Source organism: Lynx rufus, unplaced genomic scaffold, assembly GCF_022079265.1.
Source record: "Lynx rufus isolate CCGP_SWC_20201006 ecotype Redwood Valley unplaced genomic scaffold, mLynRuf1.p SCAF_4, whole genome shotgun sequence".
Lineage (NCBI taxonomy): Eukaryota > Metazoa > Chordata > Mammalia > Carnivora > Felidae > Lynx > Lynx rufus.
The window spans coordinates 6,407,940-6,435,928 of record NW_025814856.1 but is presented as its reverse complement, the minus strand read 5'-3'; the positions used below and the strand labels follow the sequence as shown (position 1 = coordinate 6,435,928).

General features: G+C 41.5%; 2 protein-coding genes across 5 annotated transcripts in view; both read right to left on the bottom strand.

Moving 5' to 3' along the window:
• Nucleotides 1-73: 73 nt before the first annotated feature.
• LOC124523273 (zinc finger protein 177-like) lies at nt 74-4,830 on the bottom strand. Of its 3 annotated transcripts, none has more exons than XM_047095135.1 (5): nt 4,748-4,830; nt 3,991-4,117; nt 3,450-3,542; nt 2,663-2,745; nt 74-2,109 (listed from the first exon to the last, which is right to left on the bottom strand). In XM_047095135.1, exons 1-5 carry the CDS (start codon nt 4,778-4,780, stop codon nt 1,006-1,008), a joined length of 1,440 nt encoding a protein of 479 aa, XP_046951091.1. In that variant the 5' UTR covers nt 4,781-4,830; the 3' UTR covers nt 74-1,005. The 3 variants fall into 3 exon arrangements, with proteins under 3 accessions (XP_046951091.1, XP_046951092.1, XP_046951093.1); XM_047095136.1 differs by having other exon boundaries at nt 74-2,106; XM_047095137.1 differs by lacking the exons at nt 3,991-4,117; nt 4,748-4,830 and adding an exon at nt 3,792-3,959.
• The window catches only part of LOC124523297 (zinc finger protein 426-like), a 33,348-nt gene continuing 7,417 nt past the window's right edge, over nt 2,059-27,989 (bottom strand). Inside the window, exon 4 of one of the 2 annotated variants that reach the window (XM_047095159.1) lies at nt 2,059-2,109. In XM_047095159.1, coding sequence (XP_046951115.1) covers nt 2,069-2,109 — 41 coding nt within the window. In that variant the 3' untranslated portion in view covers nt 2,059-2,068. Of the gene's footprint in view, nt 2,110-4,756; nt 4,834-27,989 lie in introns of those variants that run through there. The other variant, XM_047095160.1, reaches the window with a different exon arrangement.

The following is a 27,989-nucleotide window of genomic DNA, read 5'->3' as shown; positions in this document are numbered from 1 at the left end:
GAAATACACCTTAAGAAAAATTGAAATTTATTAGTTAACTGAAATCCGTTTTAACAGAATCTTCCCTCCAGAGTGGTTTAAACCAGTTAGGAATTTATTTTTTCTTGTGTTACAGGAAGTCCAGAAATAGGCATTCCAGGGTTAGTACAGACAAATAATACTGTATATATCCCTGACATCATCAGTAGCCTCTGACTGTCATCCTCTTGGTCTATCTTCTAGGAAAGAAGAAGAGATAGAATAGAGGGCAAATGGTAGAGAGAAAATTCCAGATGAGACATTCCCATTTCCATGAGCTTTTCTAGAACCCACAAGCAGTGACCTCTATTTCTCACAGGCCAGAACTATGGGCTTATGGGCAAAGTGGCAAAGAAGTTGGGAGATGAGTCCTTAAAAAACTGTCCACACTGCCAACTTGAATACAATTATATAGTTTGTTACTTTAGGAAAAGAAGGGTGGGATAGATCTGGGGATAGCAACTCATTGTATCTGACACATTAGCCCACACAGAAAGTCTCCAACAATTTTCTGTTTGAATCTATGTCATACAGAATCTGTAATCATGAAGACCATGCATTTTGTGTATAATGCAATTAAGTTAGAAATCTATCAAAAATAACATATGCATGGAGTCTTCACATTAAAAAATACATTTCTAAATAAACTGTAGGTCCAAGACATCTTGATGAGGACTGGAAAACATTTAGTAGTAAATTACGGTGAAAACATTATCAACACTTTTGTGACGTAGATTAAGGGGACTATAGAGCACCCTATAACCTTTGATACTTAACAGTTAACATGGTGTTGCTCTTTCAGGATGAAACACTCGCTGATAAAGACAATCACAGACCCATAACATTTGTAAGATTGGTCCCAGGAAGTCAGGAATTGTGCCTGGAGGCTTTCTACATTGGTCACAACAGGGCTGCTCTCCAGTGTGACTTCTACAATGAGGAATGAAGTGTCAAGGATCAGTAAAGGCTTTCCTGTAATTATTTCATTCATACTTTCGGCCCAGTGTGTATTCGCTTGTGCATTATAAGGTTAGTGCTGGTGCTGAATGCTTTTCCACACTGAGTACATTTATAGGGCTTCTCTCCTGTGTGAGTTCTCACATGCACCCTCAGGCAAGAGGAATTCCTAAAGGCCTTCCCACATTCTTTACACTCATAGGTCTTCTCTCCAGTGTGAGTTCTCTTGTGCACAATGAGGTAAGAGCCCGTGCTGAAGGATTTTCCACACTGACTACACTCATAAGGTTTCTCTCCAGTGTGAGATCGTGTATGTTTCTTAAGGGATGACTGATCAATGAAGGCCTTCCCACAGTCACTGCATTCGTAGGGTTTCTCTCCGGTGTGGGTTCTCATGTGCTTCTGAAGGGATGAAGGAACAGTGAAAGCCTTGCCACATTCCTTACAGTCATAGGGTTTCTCTCCAGTGTGAGTCCTTCTGTGCACGTTAAGATGGGAGCTCTGGCTGAAGGACTTTCCGCAGTGATTACACTCATAAGGTTTCTCTCCAGTGTGAGATCTCACATGTTTTTTAAGGGAAGACTGAAAAATGAAGGCTTTCCCACAGTCACTGCATTCATAAGGCTTCTCTCCAGTGTGAGGTCTCACACATTTCTGAAGGGACAAGGGGCCAGCGAACACTTTCCCACGCTCATTACGTTCTGAGCTTTCCTCCACAGTACACAGTTTTTGGTGGGTGCTAAGCAAAGCTCTTTCTCTATAATCACTGCATTCACAGAGCTTCTCTCCAGTAGGTATCTGGTCATATACTGGAAAGGAAGAGTGTATGCTGAGGGACAAAAGACACTGGTTACACTCGTGAGGTTTCTCTCCTGTGACAGTCCTTAAGTGTTTCCTAAGGGAGGACTCTTGATTGAAAACTTTGCCACAATCCTTAAAGGTCTTCTCTCCACTGTGAGTACTTACATGACTCCTAGGAACTGAGGGGTGGCCAAGGTCTTTCCCATTATCCTTATATTTGTGGCATTTCTCTCCCTTGCAATGTCTTGTACACATCAAGTGACAGTTCTTTCTGAAGAATTTTCCACAACGATCAAATTCCAAGGGTTTCTTGCTGGGTTGAGTTGGTACCTGCTGAACAAGGAGTAAGTGGAGTTGGTACCCGCTGAACAAGGAGTAAGTAAGTAAAGATTTCCTCACTTTCTTTACATTCATGGGAATTCTCTTCCAAGTGGATTTGGCCATACACAGGAAACACACGATTACGACTGACATTTTTACTATTTTTCAGTGCATGTATGTGAATTTTTTTTGCTCTATTCTTTCAAGTTGTATCAGCTCCAACCCAGGACTCCATCATCCCTAACAAAGGACATCCTAAATACGGAGTTTTGCCAATAATGAGTAAAGACTGAATTAATTATGTATTAAATACTTCACAATGGAATCATATTTAAATAAATGTTTACTTTTTGGCATTCTCTGTGAAACAGCAAATGTTGAGCCAAGTTTAGAGATTCCTCTAATTTTACGAGATTCAGGAATACTTTCCCAAGACAGCTTTATGGTGAGTGAATGCCACCTGCCTCACTGTCTCTCCTCATTTGGAAGCTAGTGCTTTAACTCCATGACATTCACAGACTTCTCCTCCTGTAAAAGACCAGGAATCATTCCTAGTGAATCTTACCGTCTTTATGTCATTGCAAGTTTTTTCTCTAGGAACATTCTGTACAGGAAATGCATCTTTTGATTTCAGTTGAATATCCAAGCCTGAAATTGAAAATTTTTATAACTATTGGGATAAAAAAATAGGGATAACAGAAGAAAGGACACAGGCGCCCCATGGATGTGTTTTCAATAACACTAAATATAGAGAGGAAATGTGAAACAGAAGATGTAACCCATGACCAGAGAAATTATTCTAGGAACGTGGCTCTTTGAGAAGATGCCATTGATAAGGAATGAGCAATGGAATGGGAAGTGTTTTACTTAGAAAGGATTCTGGAGGTTTGAGACAATAGGAGAGTGTATTATCTGGAAAGCAAAGTAGGGAGAATGGCACAAAAAGTATGCAAAGAAAAGTAAAATTTACAGAGGAATTAAAACAGTATTTTTCTCAGGGCGCCTGGGTGGCTTAGTTGGTTGACTGTCTGACTCTGATACAGGTCATGATCTCACGGTTCATGAGTTTGAGCCCCGAAGCCCCGCTTTGGATCCTCTCTCTCCTTCTCTCTCTGGCCCTCCCCTGCTTATGCTCTCTCAAAAAGAAGTATTAAAAAAAAGAAGAAAAAAAACCCAGTTTTTTTTTTTTCTCTGAGACCACACGAAGATATGAATGAGGGGAGAGATGGTCAAGGAGGGAAAGTTCAAATAATGGCCTCAGTGTTGTCAACACAAATCGACATTCCTAAAAGGACCATCCCACATCAGCTAAGGCTGCTCCACACAATGACTCCCTTCTGCCTGGGACTCACCTATACAGGCACCTTGGAGCATTCCTCTCTCCTCTGTGCTCAGCGCTTCCTGCCCCACCTCAGTGATCAGACTGTGCTTGCAGAGAGGGTACCCTGCTCGTAGAGAAAGACACGTGAGGTGGGAGGACTGTGAAGGAGACAAGAAGTCTGTCCACAAAAGTGGTTCCAATACTTTGATACTAAAGGATTCTGAAGCCAGGCAAGTACCACTTCAGGAGTGACAAAGGAATCAGATCCAAACTTTTCCACAAGCTCCCCCAAACAAACACCTACATAATGCCCTGTCCACATGGAACAGACCCTTGACACCCAAACCCAAGAACAAATACACACTGCAATTACCTAAATGTTGTAATAATACTGAAAATGAAATCAATGCATTTTTACTGGAAGCCACGAGATTCCCACAAGAGCAGGGACCACTCATTTCGCGTTGACTGTGTATTGCCATTCTTTTCACAAAACCCAGAACACGGTGTGTGATGAAGGACTACCTGCTGCATGAAGAAATGGAAAAATGAAGGAAGGAGGCCAGTCTCACCCACAGAGGCCAGGTTCCTGTAGTTCTCCAGCATCACGTCTCTGTATAGGATTTTCTGAGTAGGGTCCAGAAGTGCCCACTCCTCCTGGGAGAAATCCACCGCCACTTCCTCAAAGGTCACTGAATCCTGAAACATCGCACGCATTCGGGCTCAGCCAAGGCCCATTTCTAATTATGTAGCAAAAGAATGGTGGGGGAGGCTGCCAGGACCGGGAAAGGAGACCAGCGCACTGCTTGGGAAGTGCAGTTGTGCTCTGAAGGTCTCTTGTTATCGACCCCAAGGCTCGGTTCTTGGAACTCTCCTCTTTTGCTCTCCTTGCCTGGACCACCTCATCCAGACTCAAGCTTTTAGCAGCTTTTCTAACACATAGTTGACCTGATATTTCCACCCAGTAGTTGTGAGGACCCTTCCAGTCTTAGTAAAGATCCAGTACAGACTGACCATACTGCAGGAGGAGAAAAATACTTGGAAAATGAATGAATGATTTTCCTAGTGAAAAATCTCTTTTCCTTCATAAGCACCCTGCAGAATATGGAACGAATACTCAACCTGGAGGAATATCTGGAAAAAAACAAAAAATTTACAAATCTTGTAGAAATAGAAGCCTTTCCAAAGTCATTCTTTCTCTCGTTCTGAGACGCCCAAAGAACTGGGAAAGCCTGAGGCCAGCCCGCTAGAAGCTGTGGGTTGTGGGCAAGACACGTATCCTTTGGAAACAGCATTTTTTTCTTTGAAACAGAATAATTTCCTATATACCTGTGACCAGGTGGTCAGCAGTCCTGCAGCCATTCTTCCTCTTGTGTGTCTCCCTCGTCACCAGACAGGGTTCTGAGCAAGCCGAACTAGAGAAGACAGAAGCCATGAAAGTCTAGGCTTGACAGATATTCAACGTTTATAACCTAGAAGCTTCCTCATACTAGCTTCAGAGGGACCACACACCCACACACACAGTACAGTTCACCTTAAGATTTTATCTCCCTATCCAAGAACAACTAGGAATTAGAAATCTAATATGTTCTTTTTCTTTTTAAACTTTTTTCTGGGCCAAACTCCTAAAAATGTCTAGGGCCAATAGGCATTGCAAGGAGCAATGAGTCCCCACTAGTTCCAGAATGCCTCTAAATGTCACTTGCCCATGAAAGAAACCAAGGCTCATTTGAGAAATAGCTGAGTCCAGTGCAGAACGTGAAGTGTTCAAGGTGACTCTGGAACATCTTTTTTAATAAGTTATTTTTTTTAATGTTTATTTATCTATTTGAGATAGAGAGGGAGAGACAGAGTGTGAATGGGGAAGGGGCAGAGAGAGAGAGAGAGAGAGAGAGAGACAAAGAATCTGAAGCAGGCTCCAGGCTCTGAGCTGTCAGCATGGAGCCTGATGCAGGGCTCGAACTCACAAACTGCGAGATCATGACCTGAGCTGAAGTCGGACACTTAACCGACTGAGCCACCCAGGTGCCCCAAGTCTGGAATATCTTATAGCAGAAAGTAAGAATCCCAGCAAAGGCTAATGGAGTTGTGTCAAAAATACACAGGAGAAAACTTAAAGGAGCTCTCCTTGGCTTAAGATGGAATAATTTAGGGGCCCCCGGCTGGCTCAGTCAGAAGAGCGTGTGACTCTTGATCTGAGGGTTGTGAGTTTGAGCCCCATGCTGGGTGTACAGATTACTCAAAAAAATAAAATCTTAAAAAAGAAAAGAACAATTTAATAAATAATGACTGCAGTCAATTGAAATCATCAAATGTAAAACAAAATCATGAGTTCATAATGATATTTAAAAAAAACCTTAATGGTCAGTATTGGAGAAGGCCAGGATATCAAGTCATAATTCTGAAAATTCATGAGAGGCAAGAATCAAGCATGTGTCTCTCTCTCCTTTATGAACAATAGTTTACGACTGCTAAGTTGTTGTGATGGGGAAGAGTTCTTCTTTATACAAGAATTGTACACACTTTATAAGCTTTGTTTATTATAAAGAAAATGCTAGAGTCAGAAAGTCACCTTTTGCAACCAATAGTAAATTAATGAATCTAAGCAATAACAATCAGTGGTTACTCAATTATTAGGGGAAAAGAGAATGGGGATGTTTACTTATAGTTTTCAATTTTGAAAATATGTTAAAACTAAAAGGAAGAAAGATCTGTGTGAATATGATAGACTTCCACAGATTCTTTGCCATTAAAATTTGTCTTCTCTCCCCCCCCCGCCCCGATTTCCTCTGTGCTTCAGCAAGAATGTTATTGAGAAGAATCTATTTGAGAAGAAATATCAGATTCCATGACCCTTTTCTCCTACATACTTCAGAGTGGCCCAGGAACTTGGACATTCTCTAACATAACCGCAGTGATCAAAATCAGGAACATTTAAGCATGGATTTAATATTATACACTCTCTATGCAGAATATCACTAACTGGTCCAGTAATATCCTTTATAGCAATCATTTTTTTTTGTTGTTCAGTTTTTTTAACGTTTATTCATTTTTGAGAGACAGAGAGAGACAGAGTGCAAGCAGGGGTAGGGCAGAGACAGAGAAGGAGACACAGAATCCAAAGCCGGCTTCAGGCTCTGAGCTGTCAGCACAAAGCCCAACGTGGGGCTTGAACTCACGAACCGTGAGCTCATGACCGGAGCCTAGGCCGGACGCTTAATTGATAGCCACCCAGGTGCTCCAGCAATCACCTTTTTTAAAGTGTATTTATTTACTGGGGGGAGGGGCACAGAGAGAGAGAGGGCGACAGAGAATCCAAAGCAGGCACAGCGCAGTGGGGCTTGATCTCATGAACTGTGAGATCATGAGCTGGGCTGAAATCAAGAGTTGGCCGCTCAACTGACTGAGCCAGCTAGGTGCCCGTCCAGCAATCACTTTTTAAATTTCCCATCCGGCATCATGCCCTCAAACCATGGTTCTTTATGCTTCTTTAATCGGGACCCATCCCTCAGCCTTTCTTCATCTTTTAAGATACAAAGAGTCCAGGTCCGATGTTTGACGGATTCCACCTCAGTTTTGGCTTTTCTGATGTTTTCTCATGATTAGATTCAGGAAGTTCAGTTTTTTTTTTTTTTTAATTTTTGATGTTTATTTATTTTTGAGAGAGACAGAAACAGAATGCGAGTGGGTTGGGGCAGAGAGAGAGGGAGACACAGAATCTGAAACAGGCTCCAGGCTCTGAGCTGTCAGCACAGAGCCTGACGCGGGTCTCGAACTCATGAGCTGTGAGATCATGACCTGAGCTGAAGTCGGACGCTCAACCAACTGAGCCACCCAGGTGCCCCAGGAAGTTCAGTTTTGGATGAAGGACTACCTGACTGATGAGTGTCCTCCTCAGCGTGCCACCTTAGGAGGCCTTAGGTGCCAGTCTGTCTCATTATAGGTGAGAACTATGGTCAGTTGGTTAAGGTGGCATGCCACAGGTTTTTCTATGAAGTTACCATTTTCTCCTTTTGTAATTAATGAGGAGTCTTATTAACTAGGGGGATAATTGGAGACTATATAGATAAGCTGGGAACCTTTATCAAGGAAGGATCAACCTGACACTGGAACCAAGTGATAAATCTTAACATCACAAAGACGATGTCTGGATAGCAGGTTAAGTTCTGATATGATGTAAAAAGAAACAGCACCATCTATAAAGTGCTTTTGCCAAAAAAAAAACAAAAACAAAAAACAAAAACCCTGACAAATCCTTTCATCTAATTAGCAGTTTACAGAAGAAAGAGTCTGAGGGGACATGTTAACATCATGAAGATATAAGATGATATCACGAAGATACAAGCAGCCAAACCCAGTCTGGGGGACAGACAGGAAGGACTTGTAACAGCTCACAGAAGCATGTGGACCTTCCATCTCGATTCCAATAACACCAACTGCAGAAACACACTTTGAGACATTCCGAGGGAACGGAACACAGACTGGGTATTAGATGATACTGGCAAAGAGAAAAGCAGCCCCTGACATCCAGGAGCAGCCCTGGGACCATCAGCGAGGCCTGTGTGTTCTCCTATTGAACATGAACGACGTCACAGAACAGCAACAGCAGACACGGCCACTCTGACCACGGCATACGAAGACACAGCAGGGCTATTCTGTAGTCATGTCTGAACACAGAACATTATCTAGGCCTCAGAAATGACTCAGCGTCCCCCCTTTCTGGCCAAAATGAACAACGCTGCTTCCTTATCAATTACAGCTTCACCCTGGTTTATTTTCCCTCCTTCTTGGTAAGCTTTACTAATAAATTCGATGGCAGAATTGCCCTCACTTCCTGACAACATCTAATCCGGAACCCTCCACCAAGAGCACCTGCCACGAGCTCACATCCTGGAGGTCTAACACCCTTGGACTGAGAGGTCCCCCGGTGCACAATGCTGTGCATTCTGCCTTGCTGCAAGGAGTGATAGACCCAACCTGTGCAACTACTTGTAGCCAAAGACCACTGAAAATATCAAGAAATGTTCATTTAGGGAGTGTGATAACGGTATTGTGACAATGCTAAAAACTTCTGTTAAACATTTATTTTTATTAATGGATTGCCTCCTTAGTCTCTTGATCTGTAACAGCTCTCCCTTCCTCGTTTAGCCCCAAACCGGGTTAGGTAGTTATATCCTCATGCTGTCCTTTCCTTTTACTTTATTATTATTATTTAAAATTTTTAAAGTTCATTTATTTATTTGGAGAGAGAGAGAGGCAGAAAGAAGCAGAGAGAGAGGGAATCAGCACTCCCTGCACTGTCAGCACAGAGCCTGATGCAGGGCTTGAAGTCATCAACTGTGAGGTCATGACCTAAACTGAAACCAAGAGTTGGATGCTTAACCAACTACGCCACCCAGGTGCCCCATTATTATTATTATTTCTTTAATGTTTATTTATTTTGAGAGACAGAGAGAGCGAGCAAGGGAACATGAGCAGGGGAGGGTCAGAGAGAGGGAGAGAGAAAATCCCAAGCAGGATCAGTGCTGTCGGGACAGGGCCCGATGCAGGGATTGATCCCACCAACCGTGAGATCATGACCTGAGCTGAAAAGAAGAGCTGGATGCTTAACCAACTAAGCCACCCAGGCGCCCTACACGTCCTTTTCTCTTATTAGAGAGACAACTCAAATTATGGGTAAAATGATATGATGTCTGATATTTGTTCTAACAGGAAAATAAAACTCAGTAATAATATACAAAGGGAGGAACAGACATTATAAGAATGGCAAGCAGTGGTAATCACTGAAGCTGGGTGATGAGTACAGGGAGATTTTATCATAGCACTCTTGACTCCTGAGTATGTTTGAAAGTCCATAATTAAAACTTTTAAGGAAAAGAAAAAAAAAACTTCCATGCAGAAAGGGACATTGAGGATGTGCACCTGTCTAGACCCTGGCATCAGATTCAGTAGCAAAAGCAAATCTTAGGCTTTAGTCCAAATTCACATTCTTCGTGTAGTCCAGAAAACATCAAGAATGATTTCATTTCGAGGGCGCCTGGGTGGCTCAGTCAGTTAAGTATCCGACTTCAGCTCAGGTCATGATCTCACAGTTTGTGAGTTTGAGCCCTGTGTCGGGCTCTGTGCTGACAGGGTGGAGCCTGGAGCCCAGAGCTTGCTTTGAGTTCTGTGTTTCCCTCTCTCTCTCTCTCTCTGCCCCTCTCTGCTCGTATTCTCTCTCTCTCTCTCTCTCAAAAATAAATAAACATTAAACAATTTTTTTAAAAAGCATTAATTTCAATTCAAGAGGGTCCTAGGTGGCATTGCCACACTAATTGCAATTAGTATGAGCAAATGGACTTATCTCTGGAAAACTCAACTTCAAGCCAAGCCTCAAAAAGTTCCCTCACATAAAGTTCTAAGTAAATTGAGAAAGCCACACTTTAAAATGTTATAAATGCAAATACACAATGTACCATGAAAGAAAAGCAGCCAAAAACACAGCAGGAAGTAAAGGCAAAAAATACTACTTCAGATATTCAACTTTTTAGACAGGGAATATAAAAAACTGTTAAATTAAGAGAAACTCAGATGAATATGGAGTAAGATGCTATAAAGATGGTCAAGCAATTTAAGAAAGCTAATATAACTTCTGGAAAGGAAAAATATACTCATGAAGTCAGAAAGAAACTCAATGCAAAGTTCTAACCAGATTAGAACTTTGTTAGCACCGTTTGATGAGAAACTAGCTACAAATTTCCTAGTATTAGTAAATGACACTAACCTTTAGATTCTGAAAGCACAATAAATCCCAAGCTGGATGAATAAAAAGAAATCCACACCTAGATTCATTGTAATTTTTTTCTTCTTCGGTGTTCAATTTTTTGCCCACCATCTTAAGAGCAGCCAGGGGAAAACAAAAATCATCCAAAAAGGAAAAACAAGCGACGACCCAGTTCTGACAGCAATAATGGATGTCACACAAGAGCAGAACAGTACCCTCACTGTGCCAAGAAAAAATAACCATCAACTTAGAATCCTAAATCCAGTTAAAACATCTCTGTTAGTTTAAGAGCGAATTTATGACATCAAGCCTGAATCTAGTCAAGCTTCTAGACTAGCTACTTTTAACAGGAAATACAGGGATCAACAAGTTAAACACAAAGACACGATATCAGCCAAATATATAATGGAGAACATTTTAAGGACAAATGACTTACTATCTCCACTAAGTCAATGGAATTAAAAAGAAAATAAAAAGGAGAAAGGAGAGGGGGATGAACAAAAACCAAAGTGATATATACTTCAAAAACAATATGGGGGGAAGAGTTAAGATGGTGGAGAAGTAGGGGAATCCGGGGCTTTCCTTGTCCCTCAATCACAGTTGTATTCAGGTCAGATCAATTGGAACACCCAGGAAATCAATCTGCAGACTTGGCAGAAGGATCTCCACAGCTGGAGGGAGACAGTATGGCAGGTGTGAGGTGCATGGAAGTGAAATGGGGGAGAGGAAAAATTGGTGTGGTGGAGAGGGAGGAAACCCTTTCCCTGGAGAGACAAAATGGAGAAAGAGAGAGGGGCTAAGAGAGTGCAGGAAAACCTCTGTGGACCACAGACTGGGGAGCAAGAAGTACTGACAGTCACAGGTTTGTTGTTTTTTTTTGCAAACAGTGTTTGGAGCTCACATTCTCAGGTTTTGGAAGTGTGCACCTTTCTTCAGAGTGGAGCTGTGGTGCGTGCTCCTAGGGAGAGGGAGCTGGCCCCCAGTGTGCACAGCATGGGGTAGTGATTTTGGGGCACACTGGGAAAGAACATTTCCTTTCCTGGCATACTTGTAGCATACTTATCCTCAAGGACAAAAGACCCTGCAGGCGGCAGCAAAAGGCCTTTCATTGCAGGGGACAGGGGCACACCCTGAGGAAATTTAACCTTTGCTGATTTTAATTAATTATTATTTATTATTTTTAAAATGTTTATTTATTTTTGAGAGAGAGAGAGAGGGATGGAGAGAGGGAGGGAGACAGAATCCAAAGCAGGCTCCAGGCTCTGAGCTGTCAGCACAGAGCCTGATGCGGGGCTTGAACTCAGGAACGGCAAGATCATGACCTAGGCCGAAGTCAGTCACTCAACCAACTCAGCCACCCAGATGCCCCTAACCTTTGCTGATTTTAGTGGTGCTACATCATAGATTCTATGCACTGTGCAGGCAGCAGACATGGTACTATTATTCAGGGACAAAGGACTTCAGGCAGAGCGTGGAGAGGTTCTACACCAGAAGAGGGGAGTGGATCCGTGTTGTGCTGGGTCCTTTAAGACTTTGAGTTCTGAATGCCAGTCACGCCAAAGAAAAAAAGCAGGAGAGCTGTGGTGCAGGGCAAGCTGACTGCCCTTGCTATTCTGTGAGGGCTGCCTAAACAGCGGAGGCTGTGAGATCCTCTGTCCAGGGATGAGATTGGGGTGGCGCCATTTACCCCCAACACCAGCAGGGTGGGACTTCGGAGGGCAGCAAAGCGGCCCCCAGTGGAGGTGGGCCCTGCTTACACCAAACTCCATCCCCCTGGGCCCGGCAACTGCTTATTTACTGGGCCAAGACTGACGCTGAGCCAACGCAGTGGGACTCTCCTACATCAGACCAGCATGGCCAGCACCCTGCATGCACCAAGTGTACTGAAAATCAAGTGCTTCAAAATGACACCTGCAGTTCTGGTGGAAATAGGACCAGGCTTACTTTTTTCCTTTTTTTTAATGTTTATTTTTGAGAGAGAGAGAGAGAGGCCGAGTGTGTGAGTGGGGGAGGGGCAGAGAGACACACACACAGAATTCTTTTCAATGTTTGTTTGTTTGTTTATTTATTTATTTATTTATTTATTTTTGAGACAGAGAGAGACAGAGCTTGAAGGGGGGAGGGTCAGAGAGAGAGAGGGAGACACAGAATCTGAAACAGGCTCCAGGCTGAGCTGTCAGCACAGAGCCCGATGCGGGGCTCGAACTCACGGAGTATGAGATCATGACCTGAGCCAAAGTCAGACGCTCAACCTACTGAGCCACCCAGGAGCCCCTGGGCTTACTTTTTTTCTTTCTTCTTTTTTTTCTTTTGGAATCAGGCTCAGGGTTTCTTGTTTGTTTGTTTCATTTCCTTTTCTTTCTTTTTTGGATCAGGCTTGAATTTTGATTTTCTTTCTCCCCTCCTCCCCTCCCCTTTTTCTTTGGAATCAGTCTTACTTGTTTTTGATTCTCTATTTGTTTTTCTTTATTCCCTTTCCTTTTCTCTTGTTGGGATCAGGCTTTCCTCCCCTCCCCCCCCCCCTCCCCGCTTATTCTAACAAAGAATCAAAGCATACCTAAGTAAAGGTCCAAACACTCCCCACTCCAAGCAAGGAGGAGCTCTGCAGAGGAAGACCAATGGGAAAGAGCACCCAAAATGCAACAACAGAGTGCACACAGCATATACCAGAAACACTTCCTGAAGTGTCAGGCCCTGGGCAGTGTATGACCCCTTTCTAATACAGCATTATTCTCAGGTGCAGGATACATAACAAGCTTTCAAAACACACAAAAGACAGAAACTTAGCAAAAATGACAAGAAGGAGGAATTTTCCCCAAAAGAAAGGTCAAAAGAAACCCCAGCAAGGGACTTGCTATCTGAACAGAAATTTAGAACAACAGTCATGGAGACAACTAGCTGGGCCTGAAAAAAGCACCAAAGACACCAGAGAATTCCTTGCTTCAAGGATCAAAGACCTACAAACTAAAGTCAGGTTGAAATAAAAAAAATGCTATAACTGAGATGCAAAACCAACTGGATACACTCATAACAAGGACTGAAAAAGCAGAGGAGAGAATATATGATATAGGAGATAAAAATGGAAAATAATAAAGCTAAAGAGGGAAAGAAAGCTGTTAGATCGTGAAGGTAGGCTTAGGGAACTTAGTGATTCTATAAAATGAAACAATATCCATATCACAGAAGTCCCAGAACAGCAGGAAGAGGGGGTAGAAGTTTAATCTGAACAAATTATAACTGAGAACTTCCCTAATCTGGGGAAGGACACAGGCATTCAAGTCCAAGAGGCACAGAGAACTCCCCTCAAAATCAAAAACAAGTCAACACCATGACATTATCATAGTGAAACTTACAAAATACAAAGATAAAATGAGAATTCTGAAAGCAGCTAGGGACAAAAAGTCCTTAACCTAGAAGGGTAGACACATAAGGTTAGCAGAAGACTTGTCCACAGAAACTTGGCAGGCCAGAAGGGAGTGGCAGGGAATATTCAATGTGCTGATAGGAAAAATATGCAACCGAGAATCCTTTATCCAGTAAGGCTGTCATTCAGAATAGAAGGAGAGATAAAGAATTTTCCCAAACAAAGGCTAAAGGAGTTTGAGACCACTAAATCAGTAAGAAATTTTAAGGGGGACTCTCTGAGTGGAAGGAAAAAAAAAAAAAAAAGACCAAAGCGAAAAAGCTACAAAGGACCAGAGAACATCACCAAAACCACCAACTCTGCAAGCAACACAATGGCACTAAATTCATATCTTTCAATAATCACCTTGAATGTAATGGACTAAATGCTCCAATCAAAAGACACGTGGGGGCGCCTGGGTGGCTCAGTCAGTTGGGCATCCGACTTCAGCTCAGGTCACGATCTCGCGGTCCGTGAGTTCGAGCCCCGCGTCGGGCTCTGTGCTGACAGCTCAGAGCCTGGAGCCCGTTTCAGATTCTGTGTCTCCCTCTCTCTCTGCCCCTCCCCTGTTCATGCTCTCTCTCTGTCTCAAAAATAAATAAATGTTAAAAAAAAAATTTTTTTTCAAAAGACACGTGTATCAGAATGGATTAAAAAAAATCCATCTAGGGGCGCCTGGGTGGCGCAGTCGGTTAAGCATCCGACTTCAGCCAGGTCACGATCTTGCGGTCCGTGAGTTCGAGCCCCGCGTCAGGCTCTGGGCTGATGGCTCAGAGCCTGGAGCCTGTTTCCGATTCTGTGTCTCCCTCTCTCTCTGCCCCTCCCCCGTTCATGCTCTGTCTCTCTCTGTCCCAAAAATAAATAAAGGTTGAAAAAAAAATTAAAAAAAAAAATCCATCTATTTGCTGCCTACAAGAGACTCAGTTTAGACCTAAAGACACCTGCAGATTGAAAGTGAGGGGATGGAGAACCATCTATCATGCTAATGGATGTCAAAGGAAAGCCAGAGTAGCCATACTTATATCAGACAAACTAGATTCTAAAACAAAGACTATAACAGGAGATGAAGAAGGGCATTATATCATAACTAAGGGGTCTATTCATCAAGAAGATCTAACAACTGTAAATATTTATGCCCCCAAAGTGGGAGAAACCACATATATAAATCAATTGATCACAAACATGAAGAAACTAGTTGATAATAATACAATAATAGTAGGGGACTTCAACACCCCACTTACAACAATGGACAGATCATCTAAGCAGAAAATCAACAAGGAAACTGGCTTTGGATGACACACAGGGCTGGAGAGACTTCATAGATATATTCATAACATTTCATCCTAAAACAGCAGAATACACATTCTTCTCGAGTGCACATGAAACATTCTCCAGAATAGATCACATACTGGATCACAAGCCAGTCCTAAACAGGTACAAAAAGACTGAGATCATACCATTCATATTATTAGATCACAATACTATGAACTTGAAGTCAACCACAAGAAAAAATTTTGAAAGCCCTCAAATACATGGAGGTTCAATAACATCTTACTAAAGAGTGAATGGGTTAACCAGGAAATTCAAGAATAAAAGTACATGGAAACCAATGAAAATGAAAACACGACAATCCAAACCCTTTGGAATGCAGCAAATACAATCCTAAGAAGAAAGTATATTGCAATTCAGGCCTATCTCAAGAAGTGAGAAAGGTCCCAAATACACAATCTAACCTTACACCTGAAGGAGCTAGAAAAAGAACAGCAAATAAAGCCTAAAGCCAGCAGGAGGGAAATTATAAGGATTAGAGCAGAAATAAATAATATAGAAATAGGAAAACCAGATCAACAAAACTGGTTGTTGGTTGGTTCTTTCAAAGAACTGACAAAATCGGGGTACTCAGTCAGTTAAGTGGCGGACCTGGGCTCAGGTCATGATCTCATGGTTTGTGAGTTCAAGCCCCGGGTCCGGCTCTGTGCTGACAGCTCAGAGCCTGGAGCCTGCTTCAGATTCTGTGTCTCTCTCTCTCTCTCTCTGCCTCTCCCCTGCTCGTACTCTCTCTCTGTCTCTCTCTCAAAAATAAATAAACATTAAAAAAAATTTAGGGGCACCTAGGTGGCTCAGCTGGTTAAATGTCCAACTTCTGCTCAGGTCATGATCTCAAATTTCGTGAGTTCAAGTCCCATATTGGGCTCTGTGCTGACAGCTCAGAGCCTGGAGCCTGCTTCGAATTCTGTCTCCCTCTCTCTCTCTCTGCCCTTCCCTCGCTCATGCTCTGTCTCTCTCTCCTTCAAAAATAAATTTAAAAAATTTTTTTAATTTAAAAATTAAAAAAAAAAGAAAGAATTAACAAAATTGATAAACTCCTAGCCAGACTTCTCAAAATGAGAAAGGACCCAAATTGACAAAATCAAAAGTGAAAGAGGAGAGATCACAAACAACTCCACAGAAATACAAACAATTATAAGAGAACACTATGAAAAATTATATGCCAACAAACTGGGCAATCTGGAAGAAATGGACAAATTCCTAGAAACATACAAACTATCAAAACTGAAACAGGAAGAAATAGAAAATTTGAACAGGCCCATAACCAGAAAATAAATGAATTAGTTATCTAAAATCTCCCAACAAACAAGAGTCCTGGGCCAGATGGCTTCCCAGGGGAATTCTATCAGACATTTAAAGCAGAGTTAATACCTATTCTTAAACGGTTCCAAAAACAGAAATGGAAAGAAAGCTTCCAAATTCATTCTATGAAACCAGCATTATCTTGATTCCAAAACCAGACTTAGACCCCACTGAAAAGGAGAATTACAGGCCAATATCCCTGATGATGCTGGGTGCAATAATTCTTGACAAGATACTAGCAAAATAAATTCAACAGTACATTAAATTAATTATCCACACCATGATCAAGTGGGGTTTATTCCTGGGCTGCAGGACTGATTCAGTATTTGCAAGTCAATCAAAGTGACACACCACATTAATAAAAGAAAGGATAAGAAACATATGATTCTCAATAGATGCAGAAAAAGCATTTGACAAAATACAACATCCTTTCTTGATAAAAACCCTCAAGAGAGTAGGGATAGAAGGAACATACCTTAAGATCATAAAGGCAATATATGAAAGACCCACAGTTAATATCATCCTGAATGGGGAAAAACTGAGAGCTTTCCCTCTAAGGTCAGGAACATGACAGGGATATCCACTTTCACCACTGTTGTTCAATATAGTACTGGAAGTCCTAGCCTCAGCAATCAGACAACAAAAAGAAATAAAAGGCATCTAATTGGCAGCCAAGAAGTCAAACTTTCACTCTGCAGATGATATGATACTCTACATGGGAAGCTCGAAAGACTCCACCAAAAGACTGCAAGAGCTGATACATTAATTCACTAAAGTCGCAGACTATAAAATCAGTCTACAGAAATCACCTGCATTTCTATACACCAATAATAGAGCAGCAGAAAGAGAAATCAAGGAATTGATCCCATTTACAATTACATCAAAAACCGAAAGATACTTGGGAATAAACCTAACCAAAGAGGTACAAAAGCTGTATGCTGAAAACTATAGAAAGCTTATGAAAGAAACTGAAGGAGACACAAAGAAATGGAAAAAAAACATTCCATGCTCATGGATTAGAATAACAAATATTGTTAAAATCCCAATACTACCCAAAGCAATCTACACACTCAATGCAATCCCTATCAAAATAACACCAGGATTCTTCACAGAGCTAGAACAAACAATTCTAAAATTTGTATGGAACCACAAAAGACCCCAAATAGCCAAGTAATGATGAAAAAGAAAACCAAAGCTGGAGGCATCATAATTCTGGTCTTCAAGCTGTATTATAAAGCTATAATTATCAAGACAGTATAGCAGTAGCACAAAATGAGACACAGAGATCAAGAACAGAATAGAGAACCCAGAAATGGACCCAGAAATGTATGCCCAACTAATCTTTGACAAAGCAGAAAGAAATATCTAATGGAAAAAAGACAGTCTCTTCAGCAAATGGTGCTGGGAAAACTGGACTGAGACATGCAGAAGAATGAAACTGGACCACGCTCTTACATCATACACAAAAATAAATTCAAAATGGATGAAAGACCTAAATATGAGACAGGAAACCATCAAAATCCTAGGGGAGAACATAGGCAGCAACCTCTTTGACTTCAGCCACAGCAACTTCTCACTAGACACGTCTCAGGAGGCAAGGGAAACAAAAGTAAAAATGAACTATTGGGATCTCATCAAGACAAAAAACTTTTGCACAGGGAAAGAAACAATCAACAAAACTAAAAGGCAACCGATGGAATAGAAGAAAATATTTGCAAATGACAAACTGGATAAAGGGTTAGTATCCAAAGTGTATAAAGAATTTAAGAAATTCAACACCCAGAAAACAAATAATCCAGTGAAGAAATGGGCAGAAGACATAAACAGACACTTTTCCAATGAAGAATCCAGATGCTACAACAGACACATGAAGAGATGTTCAACATCAGTCATAATCAGGGAAATACAAATCAAAACCACAATGAGATATCATCTCATACCTGTCAGAATGGCTAAAATTAACAACTCAAGGAGCAACAGATGTTGGAAAGGATTCGGAGAAAGTGGAATCCTTTTGCACTGTTGGTGGGAATGCAAACTGGTGCAGTCACTCTGGAGAACAGTATGGAGGTTCCTCAAAAAATTAAAAATAGAACTACCCTATTGAATTGACCCAGCAATTGCGCTACTAGGTATTTATCCAAGGGATACAGCTATGCTGTTTCGAAGGGGCACATGCACCCCAGTGTTTATACCAGCACTATCAACAATAGCGAAAGGATGGAAAGAGTCAAATGTCCATCGATGGGTGAATGGATAAAGAAGATGTGGTATGTGTATACAGTGGAATATTACTTAGCAGTCAAAAAATTTGAAATCTTTCCATTTACAACAACATAGATAGAACTAGAGTATAATGCTAAATGAAATCAGTCAGAGAAAGACAAATATATAATTTCCCTCATATATGGAATTTAAGAAACACAACACATGAACATAGGGGAAAGGAAGGAAAAAGAAGATAAAAAGAGAGAGGGAAGCAAACCATAAGAGACTCTTAACTACAGAGCACAAACTGAGGGTTTCTGGAGGGGAGATGGTTTGGGGGATGGGCTAAATGGGTGACGGGCATTAAGGAGGGCACTTATGTAAGTGTAAGTGATGAATCTACCCCTGAAACAAATACTACACTATATGTTAAGTAACTTGAATTTTTTTTTTTTTTTTTTTTTTAAAGAGGAAGAAGTACTTTGATTTTTTTTTTTTCAACGTTTATTTATTTTTGAGACAGAGAGAGACAGAGCATGAGCGGGGGAGGGGCAGAGAGAGAGGGAGACACAGAATCGGAAACAGGCTCCAGGCTCTGAGCCATCAGCCCAGAGCCCGACGGGGGGCTCGAACTCCCGGACCGCGAGATCGTGACCTGGCTGAAGTCGGACGCTTAACCGACTGCGCCACCCAGGCGCCCCAAGTAACTTGAATTTAAATGAAAAAATGTGGTGGCCCTGATACCATCCTGATTTGAATAAACCGACTGTAAAAAGATATTCTGGATACAATCAGAGAACTTTGGAGTTTGCCAGATGAGAAAACAGATGCATAGTACTGATGAAAGGACATGATTTCTGAAATTTGCTTTAAAAAAAATTTTAAAAATCTCCAGAAATAAGAAAAAGCAGGTGGACAGGTTACCAGCACTGTCCAACATGATTACCTGCCCTAATACAGTAGCCACCAGTCACATACGGCTTTGAGCCCTTGAAATGAGGCTAGTGCGATTTAAGTAATTGATATTTTAACTTAAATAGCCAAAGGGGTGCCCTGCTGGGTCTGTCGGTGGAGCGTGTGACTCTTGATCTTGGGATTGCAAGTTTGAGCCCCACATTAGGTGTAGAGATTACTCAAAAATAAAATCTCAAAAAAATTAAATAGCCACATGTGTAGAGTGTATTATACAGTCAGGTCAAGATGATCCGAGATTGGTAAAATATTGGTAATTGTCACAGCTGAGTGTTGATGACTGGAGGATGCACTATACTATTTTTGTGTGTGCTTCAAAATTCCCATATGAAAAGCTTAAAAATGTAAAAGAATCCCAATCTGGTAGTAGAGAAAAGGATACATTTTTAAGGTGCTTTGGGGTTATTACTACATTTAGACACTCCAAACTCAGGATTTATAAAAACCTCCATAGCCCCTTGTTGAGCCTTTTCTTGACACCCCCATGAATAAAACATCTGCCTGGACACAGAAGGATTTAAGAATAATTAAGAGGACTATTGTTAATATTATTTAATGGTGGTACCTAGAAGTGGAGATCTGTGGTTAAAAGAAATCTCAATACCTCCTGGTGGGCTGTGCTTCTCAGGCAGACCAGCTCCAGAAAATACCTGCCAGTAAACTGAAGGCCCTTTAAGTGCCAGGGACTCTATTACTAATATTAAGTTTACAGATCAGAACCATGTTTTTAAAATGGCAAGTTTTCTGGAGCCTGGCAGGCTCAGTCAGTGGAGCATGTGACTCAATCTCGAAGTTGTAAAGTCAAGCACCTCGCTGGGTATAGAGATTATTTAAGGTTCTAGGTTCTAGGTTCTTTTCTTCACTACATAATGAGCATAGCGAGACACGGTACTGTTAGGTGAACTATGAGGATGCTTACACACATTTACTGATCACTGATTCTTGGCTTTGTTCTGTGGACAAAGAATATTTTGTGACAGAAGTAAAATGCCCTAGCCCTCATGAGCTCCCCGCCAACACACAGCTTTGGCCAATAACTCTATCCTGACCATCTGCTTATGCACTGCACTGGAAACCCAGGACCTCTCATTTCTAGAGGTCGTGACAAAGGTGCACCTGCAGATGCAGAGGTCAGGCTGTTTATTCATAAAAATACAGCTAGATAAGAGTTCACTAATGAAATCGGATTCCTTGATTTAACTTTTTCTGAGGAGGGGCAGGGAGGAAGGAAATTCCAGAGAACCAAATGGTCCAGAAATTCAGAGAGTGGAATGTCTCTTCTCACTGCCTGCTCTGCTCCCTTCTGCTACAGTGAACAATCCTGGACCCTCACCTCAATGTTCTTCTACTCAAAAGACTACCAAGGGCTGACCCCACCTCCCATGGATGCAAACATTTGGGGCAGGGGAGTGGGTGTGGGGTGTTGCACCGATTTTTATGTCAAAGGTAAGTGGAGGGAACCCACACAAGATGCCTTCAAAGTGCCAAGCAGAACCTGGGGACATGAATGGGGTTGGCATAAAACTACTGCACCAGATGTGAATTTCCCATTTGTATGAATCTCATTTGAGAACTAATGACATAGGCTTCTCTTACTGGGAACCTTATGGGCTTTGACAGTCCAGTTAGGTTTGGGGTAAGCAGTGTAGAAATGCTGGAGATTTCCTCACAAGCATTTGTAAAAGTCATGTTAGAATAACTACATTTATACCAACCCACCATAGGCTCCTACAAATCCAGGAACACTTTGCCATGCATTTGCCTAGAATCTTTGAGCTCTTAAAAAAAAAAAAAAAAAAAAAAAAAGACCTCAAACTGAAAACAAGCCTTCAATCTCAATGGGTAACTCTTCTTTGATTAGAAACCTCTGTATTTCCAATCTGTGCATTATTACTGACCAAATTTTCAGATCAAAAAAAAAAAATTTCTACTTTAGAATTTTCTTAAAAAAATTTTTTTTTCAACGTTTATTTATTTTTGAGAGAGACAGAATGCGAGTGGGTTAGAGGCAGAGAGAGAGGGAGACACAGAATCTGAAGCAGACTCCAGGCTCTGAGCTGTCAGCACAGAGCCTGACATGGGGCTCGAACTCACGAGTTGTGAGATCATGTCCTGAACTGAAGTTGGACGCTCAACTGAGCCACCCAGGTGCCCCAGAATTTTTGTTTAAAAAACAAAAATACCTCAGTGGCTCAGTCAGTTAAGCATCCAACTTTGGCTCAGGTCATGATCTTGCGGTTCCTGGGTTCGAGCCCTGCACTGGGCTCTCTGCTGTCAGTGCTGCCCCTCCCCTGCTCACTCTCTCTCAAATAAACAAACATTAAAAAAAAAAAAAAAAAGTCCCCCTCACCACTAATACCAAGATCATTGTACCACATATGGGGTAAGAACGGAGACGTATTTCAATACAAATTTCCAAAAACTAAACCTGAGGGATTTCAGGATTCCAAAACTAAAACTTCTGGCTTCATTAAATGCTCATGTATACTTTATTTTTTTTTATTAAAAAAAAATTTTTTTTTTAATGCTTATTTATTTTTGAGACAGAGAGAGACATGAATGGGGGAGGGTCAGAGAGAGGGAGACACAGAATCCGAAACAGGCTCCAGGCTCCAAGCTGTCAGCACAGAGCCCGACGCGGGGCTCGAACTCATGGACTGTGAGATCGTGACCTGAGCCGAAGTCGGCCGCTCAACCGACTGAGCCACCCAGGCGTCCCTCTCATGTATACTTTAAAATTATCTACCTTCCCTTGTCAAATGCTAAGTTTTTTTTTATAATAGACAGATATACTCTTGATGACAGTAACAAATTTTTCATTTTCTTGAGATTCCTGAAAATCAACACATATAACTGGGATAACCTGAAATTAAATCATTTATTTGTACTGTTACTAGTGCCAAAACAAAGGAGAAAATATACATCCCTTTTATTTCTCCTGGAGTTTTTGTGGCTCTAAATCTGAACAACTACTAAGAAGCAAAAAGGTCAGTCTTGTTCTGATATGATTTTACTCTGACTTAATAGGTCTCTGCGACCAACCACTGGGGGGAGTTTTCAGGTTTATCTTGGGATCTAGTGAGTAAGTGGCTTAATAATAATAATAATAATAATGTCCTTATTTAATAATAATAAAATCATGTCCTTAATTATTGTCATACTCATATTCTGAAATATTTGATGTCTAACAAGACTGTATAGGGACGTGTGGGTGGCTCAGTTGGTTGAGGGTCCGACTCTTGGTTTAGGCTCAGGTCATGATCTCACAGTTTCATAGAGATGGAGACCCACATCGGGCTCTGTGCTGACAGAGGGGAGCCTGCTTGGGATTCTCTCCTCCTTGCTCTCTGCCTCTCCCCCACTCACATTGTCTCTCTCTCTCAAAATAAATAAACTTAGAAAAACAACAAAAAGACTGTACATGATGTGAAATCAAATGGATGAAATTTGCTGTGTAATTTCCACAATAAGAGAGGGGAAATAAATGGGAGGAGTAAAAATAGGGAGATAAAAATTATTAAAACTATTAAAAAAAACTCATAAAAATTATTCATTCACAGCTGCAAAACCACGGGCTTGTCTTCATTCCTGTCAAGACCCAGCCTACGACTGTCTACTGTCCTAACTATTCACTTTCGTCAAAATGCGTGTTTCGGGGCGCCTGGGTGGCGCAGTCGGTTAAGCGTCCGACTTCAGCCAGGTCACGATCTCGCGGTCCGGGAGTTCGAGCCCCGCGTCAGGCTCTGGGCTGATGGCTCAGAGCCTGGAGCCTGTTTCCGATTCTGTGTCTCCCTCTCTCTCTGCCCCTCCCCCGTTCATGCTCTGTCTCTCTCTGTCCCAAAGATGAATAAATGTTGAAAAAAAAAATTAAAAAAAAAAATGCGTGTTTCACATTCTTTACAATCAGTTGTTGGCCACATCTTGAAAGCAAGGGCAGATTCAGTTCTGCTGGCAGTTCTGGGTCAGCTGCAACATCAACAATGGGTTTCTGTGTGGAGATACCTGTGTTCTAATTGTGAGTTCTCTGCCCAGAGGAACACAATAATTCTGAAAATCTGTCCACTTGTAATACAGAACCTGGAGGAACACAATTTGGCTATTGTTAATTCTGGATGAGGCCACAAAGCCTGGAGTCAGTGACTAGGGTTCCTGTTAGCTCTAAAAACTGCATGGTTTAAAGTGAAACACTGAACTAGAATCCAACAGAAATGATAGAGGATACTTCATGTCATATAAATCACATAAAACAGAATAAGAACAGAGGCTCCCTCAGAGAGCTGTGATGAAGTGACTCAATCCATGGAAAGCTTTCAGGGCACACCGTAAGTGCAAAATAACTGTGAGCTATCACCAGCCCTTTTAAGTCAAGACTGTTAGAAATCTGTTTCTGAGGTATTTAGTAACAAAAGCATCTGACGTATTAATGGTCTCATTTAACAAACGGAAATGGGGCTTAGGAGAGGCTAAGGAAGTACCCCAAACACACAGCTCAAAAGCAACAAGGGAAAGGACCCACACTCCAGCTCTAGTCAGGCTCCAGTCTGAGCCCTTAACACACATACTCTACTTGGGCAAAAAGAAATCCAATTTCTGAAGCACACTGGAACCCTGGGATTTTCCCAGTTAATAGTTCAGACCACTGAAGAGACTAATAATGAAGAAGAGAGTTAAGGCTGTTATAGTTATTTCTGCAGTATAACAAACCACTCCAAACATGGTCATACATAACAGCGGTTCTCAAAATGTGGCTGCCAGCCTGCTGAGGGACCCCAGACACTTTCAGTCTGTGAGGCCAAGACTATTGTTAAAATAGTTCTATTATTTACCTTTTCATCGTGTTGACATTTGTATTGATGATATAAAAGCAATGGTGGGTAAAAGTGCTGGCACCTTAGCAGAAATCAAGGCAGTGGCGGCAAGTGCCACATTGTATTCCTTATTGCCACATATTCATGAGAAATAAAAAATCCAGTTTTCCTTAAAAATGTCCTTGAGGCAACAGAAAATTTAGAAAATATATACCTGGGACCATGATGTTGGCTGTTTCTTAACATTTACAAACCTTTCTGCTATGATCAATAATTGTATTAGTGTATGATGCTTGATGCTGGATAATAAAATAGGCCAACATTTGAAAAATATGCATAACGTAGTGAACTACTTCCCATATGACTAACATGTGATGGCACAAGGTCGCGCATGGGTAAAATATCGTTTCAAAATACAAGAAAAATCAATGGACTTTAATGTAACAGAATAGGAAGAATTCACTGACAGAACTTCATACTTCACAGTGCAACTGATCTTTAAGAAACTACATTAGTTGAGTTCTGGTGAAGTATCAAATATCCAAAATTATCTGAAAATACTTCTTTTTTCCAATTATATATCTCACTGAAACCGAATTTTCTATACGTACTTCATCCGAAACAACTTATGGGAAAAAACTGAATTCAGAAGCAGGTACGAGACTCCAGTTGTCATTAAGCTAGGCAAAATGATTTATAAAATTTTTTTGTAAAACTTGTCACTCATCTGGTAAGGAAGAGAAAATACTTAAAGACACCTGTTAAAGATGGTAAAGTGGACTTTTTTCAGCCATTGAGACAGGTATAGGGACCACTGCAACAAGACTTTGCAGTGAGGGGGAAGGGGAGTGATTGGGCTTAAGTCTGAATACAGCATGGGTAAGTTGGAACTTACAGCCAAGGAACAGGATACACAGGTCAGTGGGCGGAAAATTATTGAGAAAAGATCAGGGGTAAGGGGGATTCTGGCTGAACTGACCTAACAGAATCTTTGCTGAAGACAGGCCAGGGTGATTAGAAACCACCGGAAGGACGGTGGAGGATGAGGAACCCAACTAGGTATCAAGAATGCTCATTAATGGAGAATGGGAAACTCTTGCTGAGTTAGCATGGTTCTTGCTATAATTGGATTTTACAAGGAAGTGCACAGATGGACCCAGGAGAAGGTTCAGGACCCTCACTGAAGTTTGGACAAGAAGAGACTCTCACTTCTCACATTTATTATCATTTTGAAAAAGTTATTCATAAAAGGTACACTATGAAATCAGTTATAAAAATTTAAAACATGTCTTATTTTCTAATATGTCAAATACTCATAGATACAATGCCCATAAAATAAAGATGCTCAATTTTATTTTATTTTATTTTTTTTTAACGTTTATTTATTTTTGAGACAGAGAGAGACAGAGCACGAACGGGGGAGGGGCAGAGAGAGAGGGAGACACAGAATCGGAAACAGGCTCCAGGCTCTGAGCCATCAGCCCAGAGCCCGATGCGGGGCTCGAACTCACGGACCGCGAGATCGTGACCTGAGCTGAAGTCAGACGCTTAACCGACTGCGCCACCCAGGTGCCCCAAGATGCTCAATTTTAAGAGTATAAAGGAGTCCTAAAGTCAAAAAGTTTGAAAAGTGCTGGTGTGGAACCACCACCATTCTGTTATTTTCACAGATCATAGGTCAGGAATTTGGACAAGATGCAGTGGGAATGAATGAATGGCTTGTCTCTGCCCTACAATGACCAGGGCCTTCCTTACCTGGGAAGACTCACACAGCTCAAGCCAAGGGCTGGAGTCATCTGGGGACTCATACATGCATCTGGTGCCTTCCTTGAAATGGCTAGAAGGCTGAGAGCAGCTGGACTGCTGAGAGAAGCATCTCCATGTAGCCCCTCCATGTTACAGCATAACTCCTTGTTTCCAAGGGAAGAATACTAACTGGGAGTATCCCAAAAGAGAACATGCAAAGATAACCAGGAGGGAATTGCATGGCCCCTTATGGCCTAGACTGGGAAATTATATGGCATCATTTATATTGTACTCCTCTAGGTAAAAGTCAAGGGAAGGCAACAATGTCAAAGAATTTGTGGGCCATGTTTTAAAACCATCAATCTGCCACAAATTTTTTATGTACCTCCACAGATACAATAGTCATTGCCTATTAAAACCATGCCAAAATCTTGTGCCTATAGTATCAGACTCAAGTTCTATGTCCAGAATCTTAACATCCAAGTCAGGGCCAATCTGGAAAAGGCTATTTTAAAAGGTTTGGCTTGAGTATGTTATTCTCAGTTTGAAGATTTGTGAAGTAAAGAGACAAGCTATTTACTCCCCACACACTCAACATATAATTGTGAGAGAAGGAAAGGATAATCAGAAGAGATATTCATATTAAGAAATGGGTGGGAGGCACCTGGCTAACTCAGTTGGAAGAGCACATGACTCTAGATCTTGGGGTCGGGAGTTTGAGCCCCACTAGGTGAAGAGAAGACTGAAAAAAAAAATAAACTTAAAAAAAATAATAAAATGCTGGCTGCTTATCATAGAAAGAAAGGGGGTGGGTCGGTGGGAAGAATGGAAGACCCACTGCAGCCAATGGTCCATAGCAATTCTGAAAGTCAAACAGGAACATCTTGCCTATTCCTTAAGGAGCACTACTGAGCCACAGGAATGATTGATTCTTTGCGGAGTTCTGCTACCTGAATCATACTTGCTTTCCTGTAGGACCGTATTTTTAACTGAGTAGTTTTAGAGACCTATTTCATCTTGCTCCCTGCCCACAGTTTGGGGGTTCAAGAGCTCTATTCACTTTAAGACTTTTTTTTAAAAAAAATTTTTTTTTTCAACATTTATTTATTTTTGGGACAGGGAGAGACAGAGCATGAACGGGGGAGGGGCAGAGAGAGAGGGAGACACAGAATCGGAAACAGGCTCCAGGCTCTGAGCCATCAGCCCAGAGCCCGACGCGGGGCTCGAACTCCCGGACCGCGAGATCGTGACCTGGCTGAAGTCGGACGCTTAACCGACTGCGCCACCCAGGCGCCCCAAGACTTTTTTTTTTAAACAAGTTTTAGGTTCAGTGAAACTGGGCAAGGTACACAGATTTCCCATATACCCCTGCCCCCACACATGCATAACCTCTACCATTACTAACATCTCATACCTGAGTGGTTAATTTGTTACAACTGATGAGCCAACATTGACATGTCATAATCAGGCACAGTCCCCTGGGGTTCACTTTTGGTGTGCATTCTATGGTTTCGACAAATATAGAATGTCATATTCACCACTATAGCATCATACAAGGTATTTTCACTGCCTTCAAAATCCCAGGTGCTTTGCCCATTCATACCCCCAGCCACCTCCCTCCACTCTTGACAACCACTGATCTCCAAGTTTGCCTTTTCCAGGATGTCATAGAGTTGGAATCATAAAGGATATAACCTTTCCAGATTGGCTTCTTTCATTTAGTAATGTGTATGAAAGGTGTGTCCAGGTCTTTACAAATCCTGATAGTTCATTCCTTTCAAATGCTGGATATTCCATTGTCTGGATGCACCAGTTTGTTTATTTACCTACTGAAGACATTCATTTGCCTACTGAAGTTTTGGCAATCAGGAACAGAACTGCTATAAACATCCATGACCAAACAAAACAAAAAAAACCCAACACCATGCATGTGCTGGTTTCTGAACGGACAGAAGTTTTCAACTTCTCTGGGGAAATACCAAGGACCCTAGATACTGGATCATTTGGTAAGAGTATGTTTAGTTTTATAAGAAACCACCA

Bases quoted from the DNA above. Each gene is read 5' to 3' on its own strand.
- LOC124523273 (XM_047095135.1), bottom strand. From the start codon at position 4,780: ATGGCTGCAGGACTGCTGACCACCTGGTCACAG. The intron at 4,118-4,747 runs GTATATAGGAAA...GCGATGTTTCAG, and splicing joins TGCTGACCACCTGGTCACAG to GATTCAGTGACCTTTGAGGA. The intron at 2,746-3,449 runs GTGAGTCCCAGG...TTTCAATTTCAG, and splicing joins GCTCCAAGGTGCCTGTATAG to GCTTGGATATTCAACTGAAA.